At 59.8% G+C, this 22,575-nt stretch overlaps 2 protein-coding genes across 3 annotated transcripts; one reads left to right on the top strand and one right to left on the bottom strand.

Annotated features, from left to right (window-relative positions):
• Positions 1 to 699: 699 nt before the first annotated feature.
• On the bottom strand, positions 700 to 5,180 carry TLCD2 (TLC domain containing 2). Its single transcript, XM_031967790.1, is given in 5 exon segments — positions 700 to 3,408; positions 3,411 to 3,735; positions 4,551 to 4,633; positions 4,740 to 4,822; positions 4,943 to 5,180. Coding segments are annotated over 5 exon segments (966 nt in total). The 5' UTR covers positions 5,122 to 5,180; the 3' UTR covers positions 700 to 3,112.
• Positions 5,181 to 11,103: 5,923 nt separating this feature from the next.
• WDR81 (WD repeat domain 81) lies at positions 11,104 to 21,549 on the top strand. 2 transcript variants are annotated; one of them, XM_031967791.1, is made up of 7 exons: positions 11,104 to 11,242; positions 15,386 to 18,996; positions 19,265 to 19,372; positions 19,717 to 19,910; positions 20,074 to 20,264; positions 20,753 to 20,918; positions 20,999 to 21,549. In XM_031967791.1, exons 1-7 carry the CDS (start codon positions 11,169 to 11,171, stop codon positions 21,401 to 21,403), a joined length of 4,749 nt encoding a protein of 1,582 aa, XP_031823651.1. In that variant the 5' UTR covers positions 11,104 to 11,168; the 3' UTR covers positions 21,404 to 21,549. The 2 variants fall into 2 exon arrangements, with proteins under 2 accessions (XP_031823651.1, XP_031823652.1); XM_031967792.1 differs by lacking the exon at positions 11,104 to 11,242 and adding an exon at positions 14,129 to 15,062.
• The last annotated feature ends 1,026 nt before the right edge of the window (positions 21,550 to 22,575 follow it).

Consider the following 22,575-nt stretch of genomic DNA (forward strand, 5'->3'; position numbering starts at 1 on the left):
TGTGCTAACTCCATAGCCTTCCCCTCATATCTTTCTAAGTTTTAAGTTCTTGTCTATCCCAATTCAAGGGTCACCTGCTCCAGGAGGCCTTCCCCATTCCTTCTCCTCAATACCATGTGGCAATGACCTTTCTTCTTCATAATCCCCCCAGAAGCACTTTGTTCTTGAAGCACTTCATTGTGCTGTTCTTTACAGGAGGGGGGCAGGTTCATCTCCTTCAGAGAACTCTGAGGTGCTTACCCTAAATTTCCCATCTCCCTCGCACTTCTGACAAGTGTTCTGTAGACCAGAGACCCTTAATAAATGGCAGTCTTGTTGAATCAATTCCCATGGCTGTTTTGTTCCTGCCATAATTCTCAACTATTTTTGGTCTTGAAACCCTTTTATACTGTTAATTATTGAGAATCCTGCTCACAAAGAGTTTTTATTTATGCGGGCTGAGTCTGTACTTGTGGGATATTAACTGTATTAGAAATGAAAATGTCTTGCTATTATTACTGTAAAGTTTTGTCCTTATCCCCTTAAAACAATGGTTCTCAAACTTTTGTTTTCAGTATCTTTATCCTATTAAAATTACTGAGGATCTCTCCAAAGCGTTTTTGTTTATCTGGGTTATATTTCTAGACATTTACCATATTGGAAATAAAAACTATTTTTGAATTTGTAGACCCTCTAAAAGGGTTTCAGAGATCCCCAGGATTCTTTATACCATACTTTGAGAACCATTGCCTTAAAATATCTAAGGATACCCAGGTGTCCCTAGACCACACTTTGAGAAATCATAATTACAAACAGCTGAGGGCCATCTCCCCAGATCTATACCTGGCCACCGGACCCAGATGGCTCCGGAGGGGAAAGACAGGTGACCTTGCAGACCCTCCCTCACTTCAATCCAAGTCACTTGCATGTCATGGCATCACTTCCCTGATATCATAGTCCTCTTCAGGAAACAACTGTGTGTCAAGGCAGCCTGGTGGCTCAGTGGACAGAGCACTGGGTGTGAGTTAAGGAGACCCGAGTTCAAATCCAGCCTAGACTTTCACTGGGTGACCCTGTGCGAGACCTTAACTGAAGTTTGCCTTAAATGTACTGGAGCAAGAAAAGGCAAAGGGGTCCAAGAGATTTGCCAAGAAAACCCCAAGTGGGCTCACAGAATTGGACATGACTGAACAGCAAGACTCTGTGCCATGTACTGTGTTAAGTATTTAGCCCTCACAACATCCTTGGCAGGCAGGTAACTGTCACCCATTTTGCAGATGAGGAAACTGAGGCACTTACCTCTCACTGGTCAAATTTCTCATTTGCCTAAAGCTAAAAATAAATTCTGCTTAATAAGGTGGTTGACATTTGTTGCTCAGTGTTATTAAGGAGAATCTAAGCCTTTGGTGCACAGCTACATAGAAACAGCTTTCTTCCTTTGTGTCTACTTCTCTAGTTACCTGTTCACAATATGGCAGAAGGAATATAAAGTTTACCTGGAAGTTATGGGTTCAAGTCTCACTTCTGCCTATTTAGAGCTGTGTGACCACAGACAATCATTAATTCATCTCTCTGGACCAGCTTCCCTGTGGTTTTGTATGTCGGCAATAATCCCATAATTCCTTGATGAACTTTCCTCAGAGTTTGTCTGGGGCCCCACAGGAGACAACACAAGTAAATCATTTCAGGGTCAGCTCTTGTCAGCGCTGGGCCCTTCCAGAGCCACAGCTCCAAAGCTTTGCCTCTCAGCATTTTACTCCCCTTTGTTTTCATCTCCCTCTTTGCTTATGTTGTCCTAGTCATTCTCCCCCTCCTTTGCCCTGTTATATGGTCCATCTTGGTGTTTCTTCCTCCATCTATATGTTGGCTTCTTTGATCTACACCTGACTCCTGTTTCAGGTTCCCATCCATCTCTGCCTGTTTTTACATATCGTGTTTGCCCCGCCCGGTCCTTTATAGTGCAGCAACCTTCTTTGCCGTTTCTGCCATGTCTCTTCTATTTCCCCCTTTCCCTTTTTGCCCTTGTTCCTGACAGTTCTCTTCAGATGCCTCTTATCTCTCATCTCCCAATCTCCTGGTCACTGTCTCTTCCTGCCTCCTCTGTCTCCCTGCCTTTGTCTATCTCTATCCCTCTTTGTCTCTGCCCGTTTTCCCATTTTGGTCTCACTGTAACGGTGTCCTCAGTATCTGGGACTCCCTATCTCTGTTCCTGCTTCAGTCTCTTTTTGTTACTCTCCTTCTCTTTCCCTCTTTTGGTTTGTCACCGTATGTAGTATCTCTTTCTCACTTCCTTCTATGTGTGTCTGTCTCTCACTCTGCTTTCCCCCCACTATCACGCTTCCTCTTTGTTTAGCTTTTAGTCCCTCCATTCTGTCCAGGGGGAGGGCTGTTCTTTCATTTGGAGCAGAGAAGTGACTGGAAACTGCTGAAATTTCCCATAAGCTAGGACATTTTCCTGGAGGAAAATGACCTAATAAAAGTGAAGATATTGACAATATTTATGAGGGATGGACTCCTGCACAGCTTCTGAAAGAAAGATGTTCCTTAACCCTCCCTAGGTCCAAGGGATCCTCCCCTCTCTTCTCAAAAAGAGAGCCTGGCTCTGGGTGCCTCTGAGTGGTTCTATGCTCTCACACGGCCCAGGTTACAAGAAAGATCAGCTCCAGATTCAGAGTTCTTGTATTTTCTTTAAAGGGGATGGGGGGGGGGGGGGGGGGACACAGGGGGTACGGAGCAGAGGGATAATGAGTGAAGAATTAGGGTCAGGGGCAAACAATGATCAGTGCAGCTAAAAACAAATCAACAATCTTGGGACCCTGGTGCCCACCATTCCATGTGTTGAGATTACCCCGATTATTGGCTATTCCCACTGTTTATAGACAGCAGCCAGGGGATCACCATCCATGGCCATGGAGTCTGACTGGTATGACTTTTCTATCCCCCTACCCAGACTGCCGCTGAAGGGTAAGAAGCCCCATTTACTCCATCAGTTTCAACTGGCTCGACCCTTTCTACGTCCATCTATGTGTCCAAATTGTAGAGATCCAGCCCCTGCTGGGTCCCTAGTTGGCCCAACGGGGAAAACTGTCTCATGAAAAATGGCAAACACCAGTTAATGTTCCCAATTCAGCTGTTAACACCAGCACCTAGGTTCTCCTCCCAGGAGCATGGGGCCGAGGCCCGCTTCTGCTCCCCGAACTCCAGGACTAAGGAACCCCCGGCACCTGGTGCATCTGGGGCCCAGGGGATTAAACCCCGTGCTCCTTCCTGATCTTAGCCTCCTGTCCCCGAGATCACAAGTCTGGGCTAATCCTGCCGCTTGGAGGAGGTGTCCTCTCTGTGTGGAGGCCTGGCGTAATCCTCCCTCCCCCGTCCCCCGGTGCTTCTGGTCTCCTTCTTTGTGGGCGAGGCTCGGGCCCAGGGGCCACTGATGAGCAGGTCGATGAGTAACTTCATGCTCATGATGGTGATGGCGAGCAGCCCGACTCCCCAGAGCACAGTGAAGGGGAGGGGGAAGCGGGGGTGGTGCCGGAGCAGCTGCAGGCTGGTCCATCCCAAGGGCAGCAGGCGGAAGACCAGCAGGGTGGCCAGCGTGGCCCAGCTGACCAGGCAGCAGAGCAGGGAGGACCGCAGGCCGGCCAGCAGAAGCAGCTTCCGCAAGTGCAGGCAGGCCGAGTTCACCTCCAACAGCAGAGGCACCACGGAGATGCTCAGGCAGCTTCCCGGCATCACAGCCACACTCAGGCAGCCCACTGCCTAGGGGTCAGAGGCCAGGGGTCAGCGACCTCTCATGACTTCCCAGGCCTCCTGTCCTGGCCAAGGCCAGGCTTTAGGATTCTCGGGCTTCCCATGAGACCTCAAGCACTCTTCTCCAGGACTCACCCCACCGCCACCCCCATCCAGGTGACTGAGGGGCTTTCAATGATTTTGGTGGAATTGATAGTCTTCAAATAAGGACATGACCTATTCTGAAGTGCCTCCCCTCCCCCTCCAGTCCATTCACTCTCACTGCCTCAGGCCTGTACTTACACATCCCCAAACAGTCACACCTCCCAAATCCCATCGTAGCTACAGGGAGTCAGGGTGGGTGGGTGCTCAGAGGGGCTTCGGGACCCCGCCCACGCCGCGGGGGCAGGGCTTCTAGGGAGCACAGAACTCAAGGGCCTAACCCGGCAGTCTTAAGCCTTTTGTACTCCTCCCGAGTTAGAACCTCGGCCTCCCGGCTCCGGCGCACGAGAGGGAGAGGCAGAGGCAGAGAGAGGAGACGCCCTTTCCGCTCCTGACTCGGTGCAGAAAAGTGGCAAGCGGGTCAGAACTAGAAACAGCCCCGCCAGGCGCCCGAGGTCCTTAAGCGCCGGGGGCGCGATCCCGGGGCAGACGCTTCAGGAGCTGACATCCCCGAGACCCCCCTGGGGTCGTCGTTTGCTAAAGCAGCGGGAGGCCGAGAGGTGAAGGCTGGCTCGGGCACTGCCAGGGGGGCAGCGCCTCCCACCCGGGAAGGCTGCGGGCCGAGGCCCCCCGGGCCGCCTCCACCCCTTCCCTGCCGCTCCTGCTCCCGCTCCCAGCCTCACCAGCGCGTGGTGACAGAGCAGGTGCCACGATGGGCCCAAGGGCTGATTCCACAGGAGATCCACCGCATCTGCCAGGAAGTAACCTGCGGGGTCGGGGGGAGGGGCTGAGCGCGGGGAAGCCGGGAGCAGGCAGAGGGGCGCCCCGCGGGCCCCCCGCGCTCCGCCCCCGCCGCCGGCTGCCCCACTCACCGACCGACAGAGACACCAGGGCGGCCGTCCCGGGGGGGCAGCCGCGGGCGAAATCCGAGACCAGATGGGAGTACTGGGACATCCTGGGAGAGGGGACGGCGGAGGTCAGAGCCGCGCCCGCCCCCCGGCTCTCGTGCCCCCCGCACCAGAGCCGCGCCCCCGCCCCCCCCCGGCTCTCTGGGGGCTCCCCCGCCCCCCCGCACCAGAGCAGCGCCCCCGCCCCGGACAGCAGGCTGTGCACGAGCGAGGCGCAGATGTTCCTCCACATCCAGCGGTCCTGGGGGTCTGCGAGGCGCGGGGCGGGCGCCAGCCTGAGCCCCCGGTGCAGCCCCCGGAACAGAGCGAAGGAGGCGGCCGCCACCGTGAACCCCGCCGGCGCCATGGAGGGTCGCGCGCCGTCCGCCGGTCCGGCTGTCAGCGCTGGCGCCCGCCTCCCGGCCGTGCGTCCTGGCGAGCCTCGGCGGGTCCCTGCCCCGTCCCAGCGCGGCGGCCGCCCGGGGCTCAGACTCCTTCTCCGGCGCTTTCCCGCCCGCCGCTTCCAAAAGCTCGGGGAACTTTTTTGGAGTTGGGCCACGCCCCCACGGCCCGATCTCCGTCCCCATTGGCTTCGGCGCCAGGAGCCCGCCCCCGTAACCACGGCAAAACGCCGGGGCCCGCCCCCGCGTGGTCCTGGCCGGGGACACTCCCACGTGCACCTTCCAGATCCCGGGGAGTCGGAACTTCCCCTGGGATCCCTGCGGAGGTGGGAGCTGCGTGCCCGGGACGGGCGGAGCGGCCTGTGGAGGTCTGTGCGCCCCACACTCGGCGGTGGCTGGGGGCCCCGCCCCTGGACCTTTCGCTTGCTTGCCTTCCACACCGCCCCCTCCGAGCTTCAACTTTAACCTGCTTTTAGGCTACCGCGGCAGGCCTGGAAGGCAGAGGCGGGGTGAGCCCTGCACCCCAGACACCCGAGCCTCTCCGCCGCCTCTGCCCCGCCCCTCCCCCGGGCGCAGACCCCAGAACCTTCCCTCTGGTCCCGTGCGCCGGGAGGCCCAAGTGCCCCGGCATCATCAGACTGAGGGGGACACAGGAGGAAGGTCCAGGGCCAATGTCTTAAAACACCTTCCGGCTCCTTTGGGCCCCCCCCAGATTGTCATGGCAATATAAAACATGGTGTAGGGTTCAGAGTTCAAATCCTTCGCGTTTATTAACGTGTGCTAACGCTACCTAAGCCTCCGTTTCCCGATTCGGAAAAGGGGTTATTAACCCCTACTTCTCAGAGTTATCGTGAGGATTAAATGAAACCTATCCAGTGCTAGAGGATCCTTTTCTCCAACAAAAGGAACAGGAAGAGAAGGGCATTAGTTCCTAGGTCCCGGCTAAGCAAGCCCCTTATCGGTGGCTGGGCAGTGACTTTGGGAGCTGCTTGGTGTTGGTACCAAGACATGAATGCTCCTAACCCTTCACCAAGGTCTGACCCTCTCCCTTTCACAAACACCTCCCTTGGCGCCCGTTCTAGACTTTCCTGATGTCCATTTTAACTTGATTTCACATGGAGGGGACTCTGGAGAAAAATCACAGTGTTTTTTGCCTAACTCACACTTGTTTAGGGACGAAATTGAGGAAGAATTGACTGGGATGGGCTGAATCTGCCAAGGAGCCAGATTTTCAGCCTTGGTCAGAGATGGCAGCTCTTGCTTCCTTAACCAGAATTTGCCATTTATAAATCAACTTTTCCCCTTTCCAGCCAGCTCCTGGGCAAGTTAACTTTTATATCTATGCCTAAGGCTATTTTCACCATCCAGACCAGTTTCTAGGGTTGGACAACTGTCAGGTTTCAGCCCCCTAAGCAGGAGCCACCTGGAGTGTCCCACTACACACCCCGCTCCCCAGATATCAGTATGGAGGTCCATATAAGCTCCTAAAAAAGGGGGGGCTGGGGAAAAGGGACAGGAAAGGGCATAAATGTTTTTTCTCACTGGGAGCTGAGAAGCAAAGCCCCCCAACTTACCAGAGTAAGCCAGTTACCACCTATCCTGGAGCTTTTAGAATAAACCACTCCAAATGTAGTCCCATTCACCAAACCCCTTAGAGTCTTTAGTTCTGAAGCCAGTAAAGGGACTTGTGCATTTGTTATCTTTTCTGTCCCCCAAAGGACAAATGTCTTCCCACCCATTTTTAAGTTTTTATTCTTTGCGGCTCAAGAAAATACACCAGCTTCCCACTTCACTTGTAATCTTCTTGAAACCACTAAGAATACAAATTTCTTTCATTAAACCATCACAACTTGAAATTTGAGCCCCGTCTGGCCAGACCAGGGGTGCCAGGGCTAGAGATTGGGTCTGGGATAAATGGAGCTTCCCTGCCTTCTGCCTAGGGGTACTAATTAATTACCCTCTTCCTAGCCATTCTGTGTTTGGGACTTAACTTCCCAACACCCAGCAAAGAAAGCTCTGTATATTTAAGAGTCGTATTTTTCCTCATTCTAGCAACTCCCCACTCAACCTTGGCAGCAATGAGCAGCAGTCTGGACAGAGCAATTACTTCAGACTCCTGCTGCAAGTGCAGTCTCTTTCTTGGTTTGGAGGCTAGGTGAATGAGCCAGAGAACAGAGTTCTCCCACACTGCCCTCTCCCTAGCTCTTTCGGAGTGGATGGCAGCAGTCTAGTACCTGGAAAATCTTCCTTTACCCACCCCCACCAGAATTTCTAGAACCTAGTTTTAGGTGTGGACTATGTGAGATGAGAATGGGGTTCAGAATGCACAGACATTCAAATACTAAATTTAGGCAGGATGCTTTCTAGCTTATTTATTTTCACATTTCATTTTATTTAGACTAGTCTTAGTTTTCACTGATTACTTGGCCTCCACCTTCCCATCCTCTTCATAAAGTCCTAAAGGGATTATTAAGTGGCCTCTAGGCCTAGAAGCAGAGTGACCCCAATGGGAACAAGGGTCTGAAAGGAATGCCGGTGGATCTCTCTCTCTCTCTCTTATAAATGAGCCCATTTTGAATTTACACCCAGTCAGTAAGACCAGCTGGGATAAAGAAAACTGCTAGAAACACAAACTTCAATCAACAAGCATTTATTAAACACCTCTGGTGCAAGAGAAACAAAGACAAACAGGAAGCAGTCCTTGCCCTCAATGAGCTTACACTCTAGAGGCCCGAGGGGGGTGGGGGGAGGAAGAAAAGATAAACCCACACAGAAATAAATACAAAGCAGCAGTGGATTCCAGAAAGTGCTAATAACTGAGGGGAACAGAATAGTCAGAGATGTAGAACTAGAGGGAAACCCCAGAGAACTGGGTGTGAGTGAGCCCTTTTCACAGATGAGGGGCAAAGCGAAGACCACTAGGATGAAGCAATGGGTGTCCTAGGTGGGATAGAAATTCAAACCCATTCTTCTAGCCACTACTCTGAGCAGAGCAGCGAGAGGGGACACCTAAACTGGTCTCTGAAAGCAGCTAGGGAGGGAGAGAATTCCAGACTTTGGGGGCCACCTGTACAAAGGCAGGAGACAGAATGTTATGTACAGGGGACAGGGTGACCAATTTTACTGGAACAGACTGTTCAGGACAGGTGTAAAGAAGAGTCCTTTTTAAATGGAAAAGAGGTGGAAGTCTCACACCCTTAGGGCCTTGCAGCAAGTCAAAAATCAGCAGGGGAGCAGACAGCAATGTCCCTCAGGCCCCCTCCCACTGCCCAGTAGTTTGGGCCCTGCTGGAGGATGCCCCCCCCCCCCAGCTCAAGACTTGGTCCCCTTCCCCCCACCCCCCAGGCCTTTCACCTTCTAGATGCCAGGGCAGCAGCTCTTCCTCAATCCTCGAAGACAGGAGCAGAGCTCAGCAGTTCTTCAACTGGCAGCTTTAGCTGGGACAAGACATAAAGCTCGCCACTGAAGAACTGCTGTGGCTCGGCCAGGAATGTGTGGGGGGCACAGGATCCTGGGGGGTGGAGGGAGGAGGGGGGAGAAGAGGGAAGAAGCTGGTCAGAGCCATCCTGGGGCACTAATTGCCAGGCAGGGCCATGGTCCAGTTGCTACCATCGCACCTTTCCGAGGCCTTTTCCCCACCATATCACGTCCCCAGCCCATAGTAGGACTTTAATGTAAAGGGCACTATGGGAAAAAAAATCATCAGGCAGCATTCAGCTCATCAGCACCCCCAGTCACCTAGCCCGGTCCTCCCCCCTTCCAGCCCCCTCCCACTCCTACATTCTCAGCTGGGATGGGGGGGGGGGGGGCAATGAGGCTGGGTCCCGGGGCACGGAGCTCGGCGGCTGCCCGGCACTAGGTGGACAGGCTATCTGGCCTCGGTGGTCACCCCTGGGCCTCTTCCTGGGGACCTCAGCTGGGTCTGGAAGGAGGGGGCTAGGGGCCCAGGGAGAAGAGGGGAAGGTGCCGGGGGGGAGGAGCCAGGGCTCAGGGGCTCGGGAGGAAGCCAGCAGGGGGAGGGTGACTCAGGCGAGGGGCCCGAGCGGAGGGCAGCAGGGGGCGGGTGGATGGGCAGGTTCTCCAGGCCTCTCGGATGCCAGGCATTCCGCTCGCGCATTCCGGGTACATCTGGTATGAATTCCAGGCTGTCTGCCGGCCCCTCCGTGTCTGAACTTTGTTCCAAGTCCCAGGCCCCGCCCCCAGGTTCCAACGCATGAATCAGCAGGAAAAGCCACGGCCCTGCAGCATGGCCCAGGGAGGGGGCTGGGGGCGTGGCTGGGCTCGGGAGTCGCCCCCCCCCAACCCCCAGCCCTGGCTTAGTCCAAGGGCACGGCCCCCTTCCCGGGAGGGCAGCGCTCCCTCCAAACCTCCAGTACCCGGGCGGGTTCTGCTCCCCGGCAGGGGGCCAGGGGCCGGGGGCAAACCCGGCGCGCAGCTTCCCCAGGGAGGGAGCCCGAGAGAATGTGCCCTCTGTAGCGAGCTCTGCGTCGCCCCCTCCCCGGCCCACAAGCTCTCCTGCGGACGGTCCTGGGCCGGGCAGGTGCCCTTGGCAGAGAGGCAGGACCGGACCAGGGCAGTGGCCAGTTACTCTATCACCCCCTTGGCGCCCGGACAGCCCCGAGGACGAGCCGCGGTGGCAGCTGGAGTCAGCGACTGGGTCTTAAGGGTGGGGGAAGATCGCAGGGAGGCCACCGGGAGAGGCCAATAGTAGGGGAGTGGAGGGAGGAGAAACGCCGAGAGGAGGCGGGGAAGGGAGCCCAGTGATGACTAACTCAGACCGCCCCACCCAGCCAGCCGGCTTCTCGGGCGGTCAGGGCCGGGCCTGGGTTGGGGGCCGCTCACTCGGGCGGGGCAGGGGGGGAGGTGCAGAGGTGACCTTTCCGAGGCCGAGCCCGCCGGGCCAGAGAAGGGGCAGAGGGGGAGGGGAGAAAGAGTTTCTAGGCCCCCCCCATCCCCCCAAATGAAACCTTAGCCTGGGAGTTGCATAAGACCCCGCGCCGCCGCCGCCCCCCCCCAACTACCCCCCCTTTACATAAGGCTCCCCCACTCCTCCCCCGGAGGGGAGGGGCCGTCCCGTCTAGCGACCCCTCCCCGGACAGGGGACGGACTCGGGACAGTGGCCGAGCCTTCGCTAGGAGATGGGCGGGGGGGGGAGGATAGAGAGGAGCGACCCTCCCGCCGGATCCCGCCCGGTCCGGTCCGGCCCCATCCGTGAACTTACCCCGGGCCGGACGCCACGCCGGCTCCCGTCCTAGACCCAGGACCCCGGTCTTTGCTGGGCCCGCGGCGGGGCCGCCCTGGCTCCCCAGTACCATCTGATAGGACTGAATCTCCCCCACCCAATTCACCCCCTCCCGGGGGGACTATCGCTTGCCAACCTCCCTCGGACCAAACTTGGGTTGACGCCCCTCTCCCGGGGCTGGCACCCACCCACCTCGCCGCCCCCTCTTCGGCCGGAGTGCAAGGGTGTGGCCAACAGACCCCGCTGCCCGCCCGGACCCAGCTCCCGGCGCGGCGCCCACGGCTCACACCCACCTGGTCCGGGACGAGGGCGAGGGCGCGGGAGCCCGAGCGCTGGGGGGGGGGGGGGGGGGGGCGGGCTGGACTAGGAGGGAGCGGGTCCCACGCGTCCGCTCCCCTCGGCCGGCGCCGCCGTCTCTCCCAAGCGCCCCGCACACACCGGCTCCAGCCTCCGATCAGCTGGCGGCGTCGTGACGCACGACACCCGGTTGCACCGCCCTCAACCAATCACCGCCCGCCGCTGGCGAGCGTGGCCACGCCTTGGGGCGCCCCAACCCCGCCCCCATCCCCGCCTACAAGGCCATTTCAGCTCTGATTGACACCGAGGTCATCCCCTTCCTGTCGAGCAAAGCATCTTTCAACCCTGCCTCCCAACTCGCGAGATGGCCAATAGGTGGAAAGACCCTCACCCAGCCCTTAAATCGGACCTCCTGTTTTGATTAGCGCCCCGCAAAGCCAATCAACTACTTGGAGACGAAGAGGAAGAAAAGTGATGGTGGGCGCAGTGCATGACGGCCAGCGTAGTTCTCGCGCCGGCACTACAGTTCCCAGCACCCCGGGCGCTCTGTGAGTTGGCATTTTTAAACGCAACCCGGATCCTAGCCCAGGAAAGTCCTTAAAGGGCCAGCGCCCCTCCCCCCAGGAGAAAAGTCTGCTCCCCTTAGACAGGCCCCAAGAACGGGCGAGGTGGCAGGGCAGGCGGGGATTCCCACTCAGTTGCTTCTGAGAAGTGGAAGAAGTTGGGGCAGGAACCCCCCGAGGGAAGGGTGGCTGGAAAGGAGAGGCCTCGACACGTGGAGGGAAAAGAACTCGTGTCCCGAGGCAGCCAGAGCAGAGACTGAGTGGAGTCCCCTGGTGGACACCGCCTGGCCTCTGGATAAACACAGCCCTCCCCCCAACCGTGTTCACCCGCTATGGCGAGAGTGGGGGGTGGGGAGGGAGGTGAAGAACCTGGCCAGCCTCCTCCTCAATTTCCTAGAAGAGGGAGATGGGGCAGGGATGAGCATCAGTGTTGCCAAGGAACCTCACTTTAAGGCCCCTGAATGGAGAAAATCTGCGGGGCGGCGTGAGTGGGCACAGAGAGCAGGCTCCATCCGGCCCTAACTACCTTCACCGGTTTTGATTTCTGAATCGCTCTAACGCCCCTCCCTGGGCACAGGGGCTGCAGCCCTGCAATAACCCAACTCCAACCCTCCCCCGGGACGGCCTCTGAGGAGATGCTTCAGCTGGGTGGGGGCGGCTTCCTGCCACAAACCCGGGAATTAGCCGGGCTGAAGGGGGCCTGCTCCCGCTCCCTCCTTCCTCACCCCTCCCTTCGGCAAAAAGAAAAAAACCTTTCTCTAGACTCGGGCTAGGAGCTGTTGCAAAGGTGGAGGCCAATAAGGAAGCAGCTTCTTCCCCGGGGACCAATCGGGGCCCAGAGTGGGAGGGACGGGCAAACTTAGCTGAACCCAATGACTTGGCAAAAGCGACTCCGAGTCGATGACTTTACAGGTTATTTAAAGAGACCTACCTGGGGGTGAGGGGGAGGAACTGATTGTTCCGCCAGAATTAAAGGCTAAGGATTTACAGCTGGAAAGGACCGGAGCGCCCTATGGGCTCAACCCCTCCCCCTTATTGTAACACGAGGAAACTGAGGCTGAGCGGGATGATGGCTTGCTCAATTAAAGCCAGCCTTTCCTTCCTCAGGCCGGATCTCTTTCCAATGCCAGGGAAAGGGAATCCTCGACATTTTCTTCAGCTGAGACTAGGCTTGGAGGGAGATAGAGGAAAAGACTTTCCTTATCCGTCAAATCAGGAGGCTAGGCTAGCCTCGGGGCTCCCCCAGCTTTTAGAGTTTGGGACTCAGGCGGGGCAGAAGCAGCTTGTCCCTTTAAGGAAACTTCCTGCTTTTAGTCCTGGTTACAGCTGATTGCTGGAAAGTGTGTGACCTCTGGACGAATCAGCTGTTTCCACATCCCCCCCTCCTGCCTCCCCCCTGCCGCACACGTGACGGCCCCTTGGGGAAGGGAGGTGGAGAAGAGCTGGACCCCAAACCCCCCACCCATTTTCTTTCCCTCCCCGGGGGTCCTGCCTGGACCCTGCGCTACGTCTCTCTCCTGAGGCGGGGAGGGGGAGGGGGAGGGCTCTCTGTCCATCCCCGGGAGCCCCAGAGCTGGGGGGTGGAATGAGAGGCATTTCCTGTCAATGCTGTCAGTGGAGGAACGCCTCCTCTGGGCAGGGCAGGGAGAAGCGGGGGAACTGGAGAAGTGATGGGAGGGGGAGTCGGTAAGGAGCCTAGCCCGCCCAGCGCCCAAGGGGGCGCGCGACTCCTGGCTGCGTCCCCACGCCCTGCTGAGGCTCTTCAGGGAAGCCCCCTCCCTCTCTCGGACGGCTGTCAACCATTTTGACTTCTGCGCTTACCCCCGAGAGCTTCCAACCCTTAGAAAAGCGTCCCCACTTTGGGAAAGTGTCCCTACCCCAACCTAGGACGCTCCCAAAGATCTGGGCTAACGTCGGCCCTTCCAATGGCTGTGGGCACAATATACCTTAATAGTAGTAGCAGATGCCAGGTTTCCTCCCCACCCCAACTCCATCTTTCAGGAGCCTTGGCTGGAAGGCTCAACAATGGAGCCCAGGTAAATACCCTGTCCTTGGAAGCCTGGCTCCACCCAGTCCTTGGCAGGGAGTCGGGGTCATTCTGGGACAAGCCAAGTGTGAATTCCTGGGACCTCAGACTGACTTGGATGTCCCAGGGCAGGGAGGTGGAGGGGATGAAGGGCAAGGCTGCAGCCGAAGCGGAGAGAGCTAGGGAGTCTTACCAAAGCCCTCCCCTCCAGTCTCTCATCCCAAATCCCAGTAGAGTATTATTGAGCCCCTCCGCTGGAACCCTACCCAATTCCTCCCCCAGCTGGGCAGGCACCTCTCTTGGTTGATCTCCCTCCTCCCCTCTTCTCCGACCAATAAGAACTAATCCCACCCATGATGGGGCCAGCGCTGGGGCAGCTGCTCTATTTTTTGTCTGGCCAAAATACGATCTCCTTGGGGCTCGGGGGGAAGGAGCGCGACGCTCGTTCCTAACTTTCCCAAGCTGGGGTGTTTTTTGCTTTGGGGGGGGTTATTTTGGCGTGGGAGTGGGTTGGGGAGAGAATGCCTGAAAGTCTCCAGGGGATGGGACAGGAGTGAGACTTTGGGATTTGGGGTTAATAGGAACCTACGTCCCAGAAGCAGCAAGCAGCTTCTCCGCGTCTTTCAGGCATAGAGAAGGGGGCTTGAATTGGGATGGGCGTGGGGGGGGGGGGTAGAGGTGGATAGGGCTCGGGCCACATCTCGAAGTATAAAGTGCCGCCACTAGAGGGCAGTGCACCCCAAGATTTGGGTAAGGTGGGAGGCCAGGCGCTCAGGCCGGAGGAGGGAGCAGAACGGGAGGAGTTAGTCCGACGTTTCCTATTCTGACCATAAGCAGCGCAGGGCGCGCTAAGGAAAGCTGCCAGCGCCCGCAAAGGGAGGCGGTTTGTTAGAGCGCGGTGTGACTTCCGGCCCGTCCCTTTGATCCGGGGGCCGGCCTGCTTCTCAGAACTGGGGAAGGCGGTGGAAGTCAGATGTTACGCTGGCGCGCCGGTCCTCCTGGGGGCCCCCCCTTTGGAGACGGTCCCTCTTCGAATGCAAAGGCGCGTCTAAAGCATGTGCCCTTTCTCCCAAGGGACCGGGCGCTTTCTGCGACGCGGACCTTTGAACTCCGTCATTCTAGCTGACCAAGCAATGTCCTGGCGTTTCCCGGCCAGGCCCCTTCTCCGCTGACCGGGCAGTTCTGGCCTTTCCCTCCCCAGCTCTGGGAAGCGTGTCCATTTCTCGCGGGGAGAAATCGAGGCAGGGCTTGATCCCAATAGATCTGGGGGGGATGGAACGGACCCCGGGGCCTGGGTTCTAGTCCGGACTGGGAATCGGGCACGTGGCTGGACGTGTAAGGAGGGGGAGCTTTAGGAGGAGGCAATGACCGGCCCCGGAAAGCAGGGAGGGCATGGGGAGGTCGCCAGGATTCTCCGGGAGGCTAGGTAGGGCTGAGGGGATGGGGGGAGGCGCTCTTTTTCGAGCGGGCGGGGCACAAGAAGCGCGCGAGCTGCCCCGCCCACCGGAGCGCGGGGGCGGGGCGACTGAGGTTCCGCCTTTTGGAGCGCGGGCGCGGGAAAGAGGGCGCCAGAGCGGTCGCTCCGCCCCCTCACTTTCGCGGCGCCCAACTCCGCCCTCGGCCCCGCCCCGTCCCGCCCCTCCGGAGCCGGGCCACGTGCGCTTGTTTCCCAGGCCGGGCCGGTCACGTGACCCGCGTCAGCTGACCCGTCATGGCTGGTACCCGCGCCTAATGGGCTCTGGCTCCCGGAGCGCCCGGCTGAGTGGTCCCGGAGCTCTGGTGAGGGCGGCCGCGGCTCCGGCCCGGCCTGAGCAGGGTTAGCCTTGCGGTGGGGGCGGAGGGGAGGCGGGGAAAGAGGAGGGGGAGAGGGGAAAGAGGAAGAGACAGAACAGAGGGGAGAGAGAGGGGCCAGGAGCAGAAAGGGGAAGGAAGAGGGGAGGGGGGGGAGGGGAGCGCTGGGCCGCAGCGGGCCGAGAGGGGCGCGCGGCAGGAAGGGGGCAGGGGGGCGGGCCCGAGGAAGAAATGGGGGCGCCGGCGCAAAGTCTGAGCAGGAAGGAGGAGCTCCGCTGTCGGAGCTGAGGCTTGTCTCTGTTCTCCCCTAGGATCCCGGCGCCCGCTTCCTCCTCCGACATGGAGGGGCTGCTTCAGCAGGTGGAGAGCGACTTGGGCGTGGACTGCCGGCAGCTGGCCCTGGCTCCGGGGGGCGCCTGTGCCGTGGCCCTGGTGCCCGTCCGCTGGCTGGCGAGTCTCCGGGAGAGAAGGGTGCCCCCCGCGCCCTGCCCCCGGGTGGAGGGCTTGGGCGAGGCCGAAACCAGGAGCCTGCTCCAGCGCTCGGTGCAGAGGCTGCCCGCCGGCTGGACGCGGGTGGAGATCCACGCGCTGCGCAAGCGGAGGCTGGCCTACCCGCTGGCTCTGGGCTCCGGCCCCCCCTCGGAGGAGCCCGCGGGGGTCCCCGAGACTTTGACCAGATTCATGCGGGACACGGCTGCCCAGAACTATCGCAATCTGTGGCACGGCGCCTACAGGGCCTACGGGCGGCCCTATCAGCGGGGCCCGGCTGCGGGCGAAGGTTCTGCCCTGGGCGCTGTGAGGCAGGCCCTGCAGAGGGTTTATGGCTGCCCCTTCCTCCAGGTGGGCAGGGCTGCCCAGTGCTCCTCGCCCGCTCGGGAGGCTCCCTCCGCTCCCAGGGCCGCAGCGGTCTGCCCCAACCTCCTTCGGGCCGAAGCCCTCCTGGAGTCCCCGGAGATGCTGTACGTGGTGTACCCCCGCGTGCAGTACTGCCTGCACGACGTGGTCACCTTCAGCCCGGCCAAGCTCAGTAACAGCCACGCCAAAGTGCTCTTCCTCCTCTTCCACGTGCTGCAGGCCATGGAGGCCTGCCACCGGCAGGGCCTGGCCTGCGGGGCCCTCTCTCTGTGCCACGTGGCTGTGGATGAGAAACTCTGCAGCCAGCTCCAGCCGGACTTGAGCGCTTATGAAGCCCCTGAGGAAGAGGAAGAAGGGAAACCTAGTGCGAACAACATCATGGAGCCCGAGCCTCTGAGTACCCCTGAGCCCAGGAAGAGAGACGGGCCTGGGGACCCTATCTGCCAGGAAGAGCTTAGGAGGCTGGTGCTAGATTGGGTCCACGGCCGAATCAGTAACTTCGACTACCTCATGCAGCTGAACTGGTTGGCGGGGCGCCGATGGGGAGACCCCAACTACCACCCTGTGCTGCCCTGGGTGGTTGACTTCACCACCCAGAATGGGCGCTTCCGAGATCTGCGCAAGTCTAAATTCCGTCTCAACAAGGGGGACAAGCAGCTAGATTTCACTTATGAGATGACCCGGCAGGCGTTTGTGGCAAGCGGCAGTGGCAGTGGCGGGGAACCTCCCCACGTGCCGCACCACATCTCAGACGTGCTGTCGGACATCACCTACTACGTGTACACTGCCCGGCGCACGCCCCGCGCTGTGCTCTGTGGCCACGTGAGGGCCCAGTGGGAGCCTCACGAATACCCAGCCAGCATGGAGCGCATGCAGAGCTGGACCCCCGACGAGTGCATCCCCGAATTCTATACCGATCCCACCATCTTCCGCTCTATCCATCCAGATATGCCGGACCTGGATGTGCCATCCTGGTATAGCTCAGGGGAGGAGTTCGTGGCGGCCCATCGGGCGTTGCTGGAAAGCCAAGAAGTTTCCCAAGACCTTCATCACTGGATCGACCTCACCTTTGGCTACAAGCTGCAAGGCAAGGAGGCAGTAAAGGAGAAGAATGTTTGCTTGCACCTCGTAGATAACCACACGCATCTGACCAGTTACGGTGTGGTGCAGCTCTTTGACCAGCCCCATCCCCAGCGCCTGGTGGGACCCTCGGCCCTGGGCCCCGAGCCACCAGTCATCCCCAGGCCTCTCATCCAGAGAGTCCGAGAGACTGCTGGTCGAGAAGATGTCTCTGGCCAGCTGACCGATGGGCCTAACGGTTTGGTCCTGGAGGCCACACCCTGCGAGGCTTCCTGGGGTGGAGACCGGCCTCTTGGGGGTGATGATGACTTGGAACAGGGAACAGAGGCCTTGGACTCCATCTCTCTGGCTGGCAAAGCTGCTGACCAGTCTTGCCCTTCTCCCTTGCAGGCCTCTGGCCACCCTTTCTCATCAGCGTCAACGGCACGGCTGGGTCGAAGAAACAAGGCTGCCGGGGTAGATGTAGGGGAGGGGGATGACGGGAGGATTGTCCTTCCCGAGGGCTTTAATCCCCTGCAAGCTCTGGAAGAACTGGAGAAGTTTGGCAACTTTATGGCCAGAGGCCTTCGTGGCAGAGTGGAGGCCCCAGAAGATAGCCCAGCCGAGCCGGCCCTGAAGCTCGAGGATCTCCTTCAGAGGGACATGCAGGCCCTGGGGGTGCTTGTGGCCGAAATCGTGTTTGCAGCCAGGCTGCGGACGCTGCGCCCTCATGCCCCGTTGAGGGAACGTTTCCTGACCGTCCGTGGGCTCTGTTCCCGCTACCCCAAGGAGATCCCCGTCCCCTTGCAGTCTGTTTTAGAGACCCTCCTGCAGCTGAGCGAGCCTGTGGAACCTCTGCTACCTGGGGAGCCCAGGAGGGGGCTGCTCTCTGCCTATAAGCCTATCTCCCAGGGCCTGCCCCCACCCAGCCCCGCGCAGCTCCTCAGCCCGTACAGCTCGGTTGTCGCCTTTCCCTCTTACTTCTCGTCACTTTACAAGTTCATCCTCCTGTACCAGACGAGGAAAGTGGAGGACGAGGTTCAGGGGCGAGAGCTGGTGTTTCAGCTGTGGCAGCAGTTGGATGGCATCCTGCGGGAGATCACTCCCGAAGGCCTGGAAATCCTGCTCCCCTTCGTGCTCTCCTTGATGTCAGAGCAGCATACCGCGGTGTACGCAGCCTGGTACCTGTTTGAGCCCATTGCTAAGGCCCTGGGGCCCAAGAATGCCAACAAGTACCTGGTGAAGCCTCTGATCGGGGCCTACGAGAACCCCAGCCACCTGCACGGCCGATTCTACCTATACACCGACTGCTTTGTGGCCCAGCTGATGGTTCGCCTTGGGCTGCAGGCCTTCCTTTCCCACTTGCTGCCCCATGTCCTTCAGGTCCTGGCTGGGGTGGAGACTTCTCAGGAGGAGACTAAGTGCCTGGGGGGGGTGGCAGAGGATGAGGAGATTGAAGACGGGGAAGAGGGTCCCAGTCCCTGCAGCTTTGGTGAGGCCATCCAAATGGAAGGGGACTCCGGCTCATCGGGGCTGGGCCTCCTGGACTACACGTCGGGCGTCAGCTTCCACGACCAGGCCGACTTGCCGGAGAGTGAGGACTTCCAGGCAGGGCTGTACGTGTCAGGGTCTCCCCAGCCTCCGGAGCCCGAAGCTCTCAGCCTGGGCCGGCTTAGTGACAAGAGCAGCCCCAGCGAGGCGTCCCTGGGGGAGGACCGGCCCGGGGACGAAGTGGGGCTGCCACGGGAGAGGAGTAGTCAGGATCTGAAGCAGAGTGAGGGGTCAGAGGACGAGGAGGAGGAGGAGGAGGCGGAGGGTGCAGGGCAGGGGGACCAAGCCGGGGAGGAGGACGAGGAAGAGGAACAGGACGGTAGCCCAGTGGCGGCCGAGCTCCCCCTTTCAGAGACGGGTGTCTCAGTGGATGCCGGTCTGCCCAATGACGATGGAGACGGGGAGGAAGAAGACCTGACAGACCAGTCTGAAGACAAAGAGCAAAAGATTCTCCTGGGTGAGTTCTCTGGCCCGCTCCCAGGAGGTTGAATGGGGTCCCTCTGGGCCAGACGCTCAGGACTAGAGTAGGAGGAAAGGGCCCGGCTTTCTAGTCTCGGACCCGGCTCTGCCCCCAGGAGGCGGAGTAGCTGAGGCTCGAGGGACCGGGGAAGGAGGTTGGGGAGCTCAGGTCCACGGGAGGCCGGCTGGGGCAGGGCGGAGTGGAGCGTGCACCTTGTCCAGCAGGTTGTTATCTGACGGCCCCAGGCCCTGGCTCCCCCCCACAGATACCGCCTGCAAGACAGTCCGTTGGCTCTCCGCCAGGCTCGGCCCCACCGTCACGTCCCGCTACGTGGCTCGGAACCTTCTGCGCCTGCTGACTTCCTGCTATGTTGGTAATGTCTGTGGAGAAGGCGGGGGGGTTGGAGGGCAGGGGAGGAGACGAGATCCCTTCATGCTGTGGCAGGGCACCCCACTTATGCCTCTCTCCTCCCCCTTCCCCAGGGCCCCTCTAGGCGGGAGTCTCAGCTCCTCTCTGGGGCTCCCTCGCTCCTTTGGGGTTTGTGTGGGGAGGGTCCTTGGGTTGTGGCCCCAGGCCAGGGGGCAGGAGCAGGCACGCCAGGATCCTTCTGGGCTCCGATTCTGTGGTTCTGCCTGAACGCCGGGTAACAGCCACTCAGTTTCCTCCCCCGCCCCATCCAGAGCAGCTGTGGCCCATCTTTGCCCCTCACCCCCCCAGGTCCCACCAGGCAGCAGTTCATGGGGAACAGCAGCAGCGACACGAGCCCCTTGAACTCAGGCAACATCTACCAGAAGCGTCCAGTCCTGGGAGATGTGGTGTCGGCCCCCGTGCTGAGTTGCCTCATGCACGTGGCCTGCCTTTATGGGGAGCCCGTCCTCACCTACCAGTACCTGCCCTACATCAGCTACCTGGTCAGTGCCCTGCCCCTCCCCACCTCCCTGAGGCTTCATTTAGTCGGGACGGGGCCTTAGATGCCACTGGCCAGGGTGGGGGGAGATGATTGGAGCCTCCTCTGGGTCCCGGAGCAGGCTGGGAGCGCTGGGGGGGCCCAGCTCTTCCCTTCCTTGGTCCCAGGTGGCTCCTGGAGGCGGGGGAGGGCCCAGCCGCCTGAATAGCCGCAAGGAGGCGGGGCTGCTGGCCGCAGTGACCCTGACCCAGAAGATCATCGTCTACCTCTGTGACACCACGTTGATGGACATCCTGCCCCGCATCAGCCACGAGGTCCTCCTGCCTGTGCTCAGCTCCCTGACCTCCCTCGTCACAGGGTAGGCGCCCCCTCCAGGGGGAGCTCTGGGGGCCCAGATGGGGTGCGGGGGAGACCCAGCTTGGAGCCGGGGCCTAGGGGGCTCGGTCTGGTCCTGGCTCTGTCACTAACTAGCCAAGTGACCCACAGTAAATCACGGGGATGTGATTTCCCCTCTTTGTACCTCGTGTTTTCATCTGTAAAGTGAAGGAGTTGAACTAAGTCTGGGATTCACGATGCTTTTGTGCCCCAAACCCTCCTGCTGAACCCTTGAGACCTCTTCTCAGGATGTTTTTAAACGCCCCCCAAAAAGGACACAGACTTAGGAAAGAAGCAGAGAGGTAGTTTTTCCCCCCTCCCAGGTAATGGCCGCTATACCCGCTACCCCTCCTCCTGGGGGAGTCCCAGAGCCTTTGGGCCGGACTCTGGTGCAGCTTCCTGCGGCCCTGGGTGGGCCAGGCTGGGGAAGCAGGGAGCACAGTGGGGGGTGACCTGTGGTGTCGCCCCCAGGTTCCCTGGAGGTTCCCAGGCCCGGACCGTTCTGTGCGTGAAGACCATCAGCCTGATCGCCCTGATCTGCCTGCGCATCGGGCAGGAGATGGTGCAGCAGCACCTCAGTGAGACGGTGGCCACCTTCTTCCAGGTGTTCTCCCTGGTGCACGAGCTTCAGGGCCAGGTGGGTGTGGGGGCTGTGAGGGGCAGGGGCCAACGTGCCAGGCCCGCAGAGAGCTGGGAGTCTGGCCTCGTCTTCCCTAGGCGCCAAGGCCAGAGGCCCCGAGCCCTGGCGAGGCCCGGGTGCTGGAGCTGGCCTTCTCGGACGGGCAGCCGCGCCCTGTGGACCTGGCCCTGCTGGATGAGCTGCAGAAGGTGTTCACTCTGGAGATGGCCTACATGACTTACGTGCCCTTCTCCTGCCTGCTGGGTATGAGCCGCCGGCTCGGGTTCCTTGTCCTTCACCTTCTGCCTTTCTTGCCCTTCCTTCCCTGTCCTCCCACAAGCCCCTGCTTTCCAGGAGGTCCTGCCCAAGATGCTTCCTCAGGGCCGAGGCCCCAAGGCTTCCCTTTCCCATTTTGGGCCACACGGCCTCGAGGCCACAGACACCCTCCCTCAGGTCTTTGCCCCACGCAGGGAAAAGAGCAGCACACTGTGGTGGGCCCCTGACAAATAAGCAAGGCCCCCCCATTCTTGGGGGTTCAGTCTCCCTGGCAGTCAGGGCTGGACTTAGTCATCTTTAAGGTTGTTTCTGGCCCAGGAATCCCCGGATTCTGGTTCCTCTGGGTCGGCCCATTAACAGTGTCCAGGGGCTCTTCCCATGGGGGGTGGGGGGGCTGAGTGGTAGTCTGGGCCCCTTCTTGGGGGCCCAGGGCAGGGCATGTCCACGGCCTGGAGTCCTGCCTGTATGGCCCATGGCTCCCTCTTGCTGGGCTTTGGGCTCCAGGGCAGGAATGGCCCCCCGGGCCTGAGCTGCTCCTCCTGCCGTATCTAGGTGACGTCATCCAGAAGATCGTCCCCAACCACGCGCTGGTGGGGCAGCTGGCAGGGCAGTATTTGGAGAGCGCCAGTCCCGTGGGCCAGGACCCTATGAACTTGGCCCCCATGCCCAGTGCCTCCTCAGAGCAGGACATGCAAAGCAGGGGGGTGACCCACGATGACGCCCCCACCAGGCACTTTGGAGTGTCCTTGGTGGGCAAAGGATCCAGATTTGGGGACCCGGCCTTGAGAAACCCGGCCCTTGAGTTTGGGCGTTTTCGGCAGCGGGGGGGTTTCGGGGAGGGGGCGAGGGAGGGAGAATTTTGGAAGCGGGGATTTCCCCGAAGGGAGGATGGAGCGGAAATTGGCTGGTTTCCTGGCAGGTAAAGATTGGCGTTGAAGCAACTTTTACTTCCCCACCAGATCCCGCTGAGAGTTTTGGGCCATGCGGGGCTGTAAGGGGTGGGCCTTGGGCAGGGGACCCTTTTCCTTTGAGCGGGGAGAAGGAAGGGATGGTTCCGGCCTTGCCTGAAATTGGGGGAGGGGACCACGTAGACGGGTGCCCGCCTTGGTTTACTTCCCAGCAAAGAGCATTTATGTCAGGGGGTTAAGGGCAGGTGGTGAGTTGTGATTGCCGGTTTACGTTTGGGATTTTACAGGGGAAGCCCTGCCTTTGACTTCTGTGGGGTACCAAGGGGAGGCCAGAGCCTTGTGCTGAGGGAGGAGGGGGATTGCCCGGGACCCTGCGGAGGGAAGAGAAGTTTAGGGAGGTGGGGTCGGGCCATTTAGAGGGGTTGGGGGGGTCGGGCAAGTTGGGTGGCAGAGGTGGGGTAGAGGAAGAGAAGGGGGGGCCAAGGGGTCCA

Source organism: Sarcophilus harrisii, chromosome 4, assembly GCF_902635505.1.
Source record: "Sarcophilus harrisii chromosome 4, mSarHar1.11, whole genome shotgun sequence".
Taxonomy (NCBI): Eukaryota; Metazoa; Chordata; class Mammalia; order Dasyuromorphia; family Dasyuridae; genus Sarcophilus; species Sarcophilus harrisii.

Excerpts from the sequence above, each read along its gene's own strand:
- WDR81 (XM_031967791.1), top strand. The coding sequence starts at position 11,169 with ATGGTGGGCGCAGTGCATGACGGCCAGCGTAGTTCTCGCGCCGGCACT. Across the intron at positions 18,997-19,264 it reads AGAGCAAAAGATTCTCCTGG|ATACCGCCTGCAAGACAGTC; the intron begins GTGAGTTCTCTG and ends TCCCCCCCACAG. Across the intron at positions 19,373-19,716 it reads GCTGACTTCCTGCTATGTTG|GTCCCACCAGGCAGCAGTTC; the intron begins GTAATGTCTGTG and ends TCACCCCCCCAG.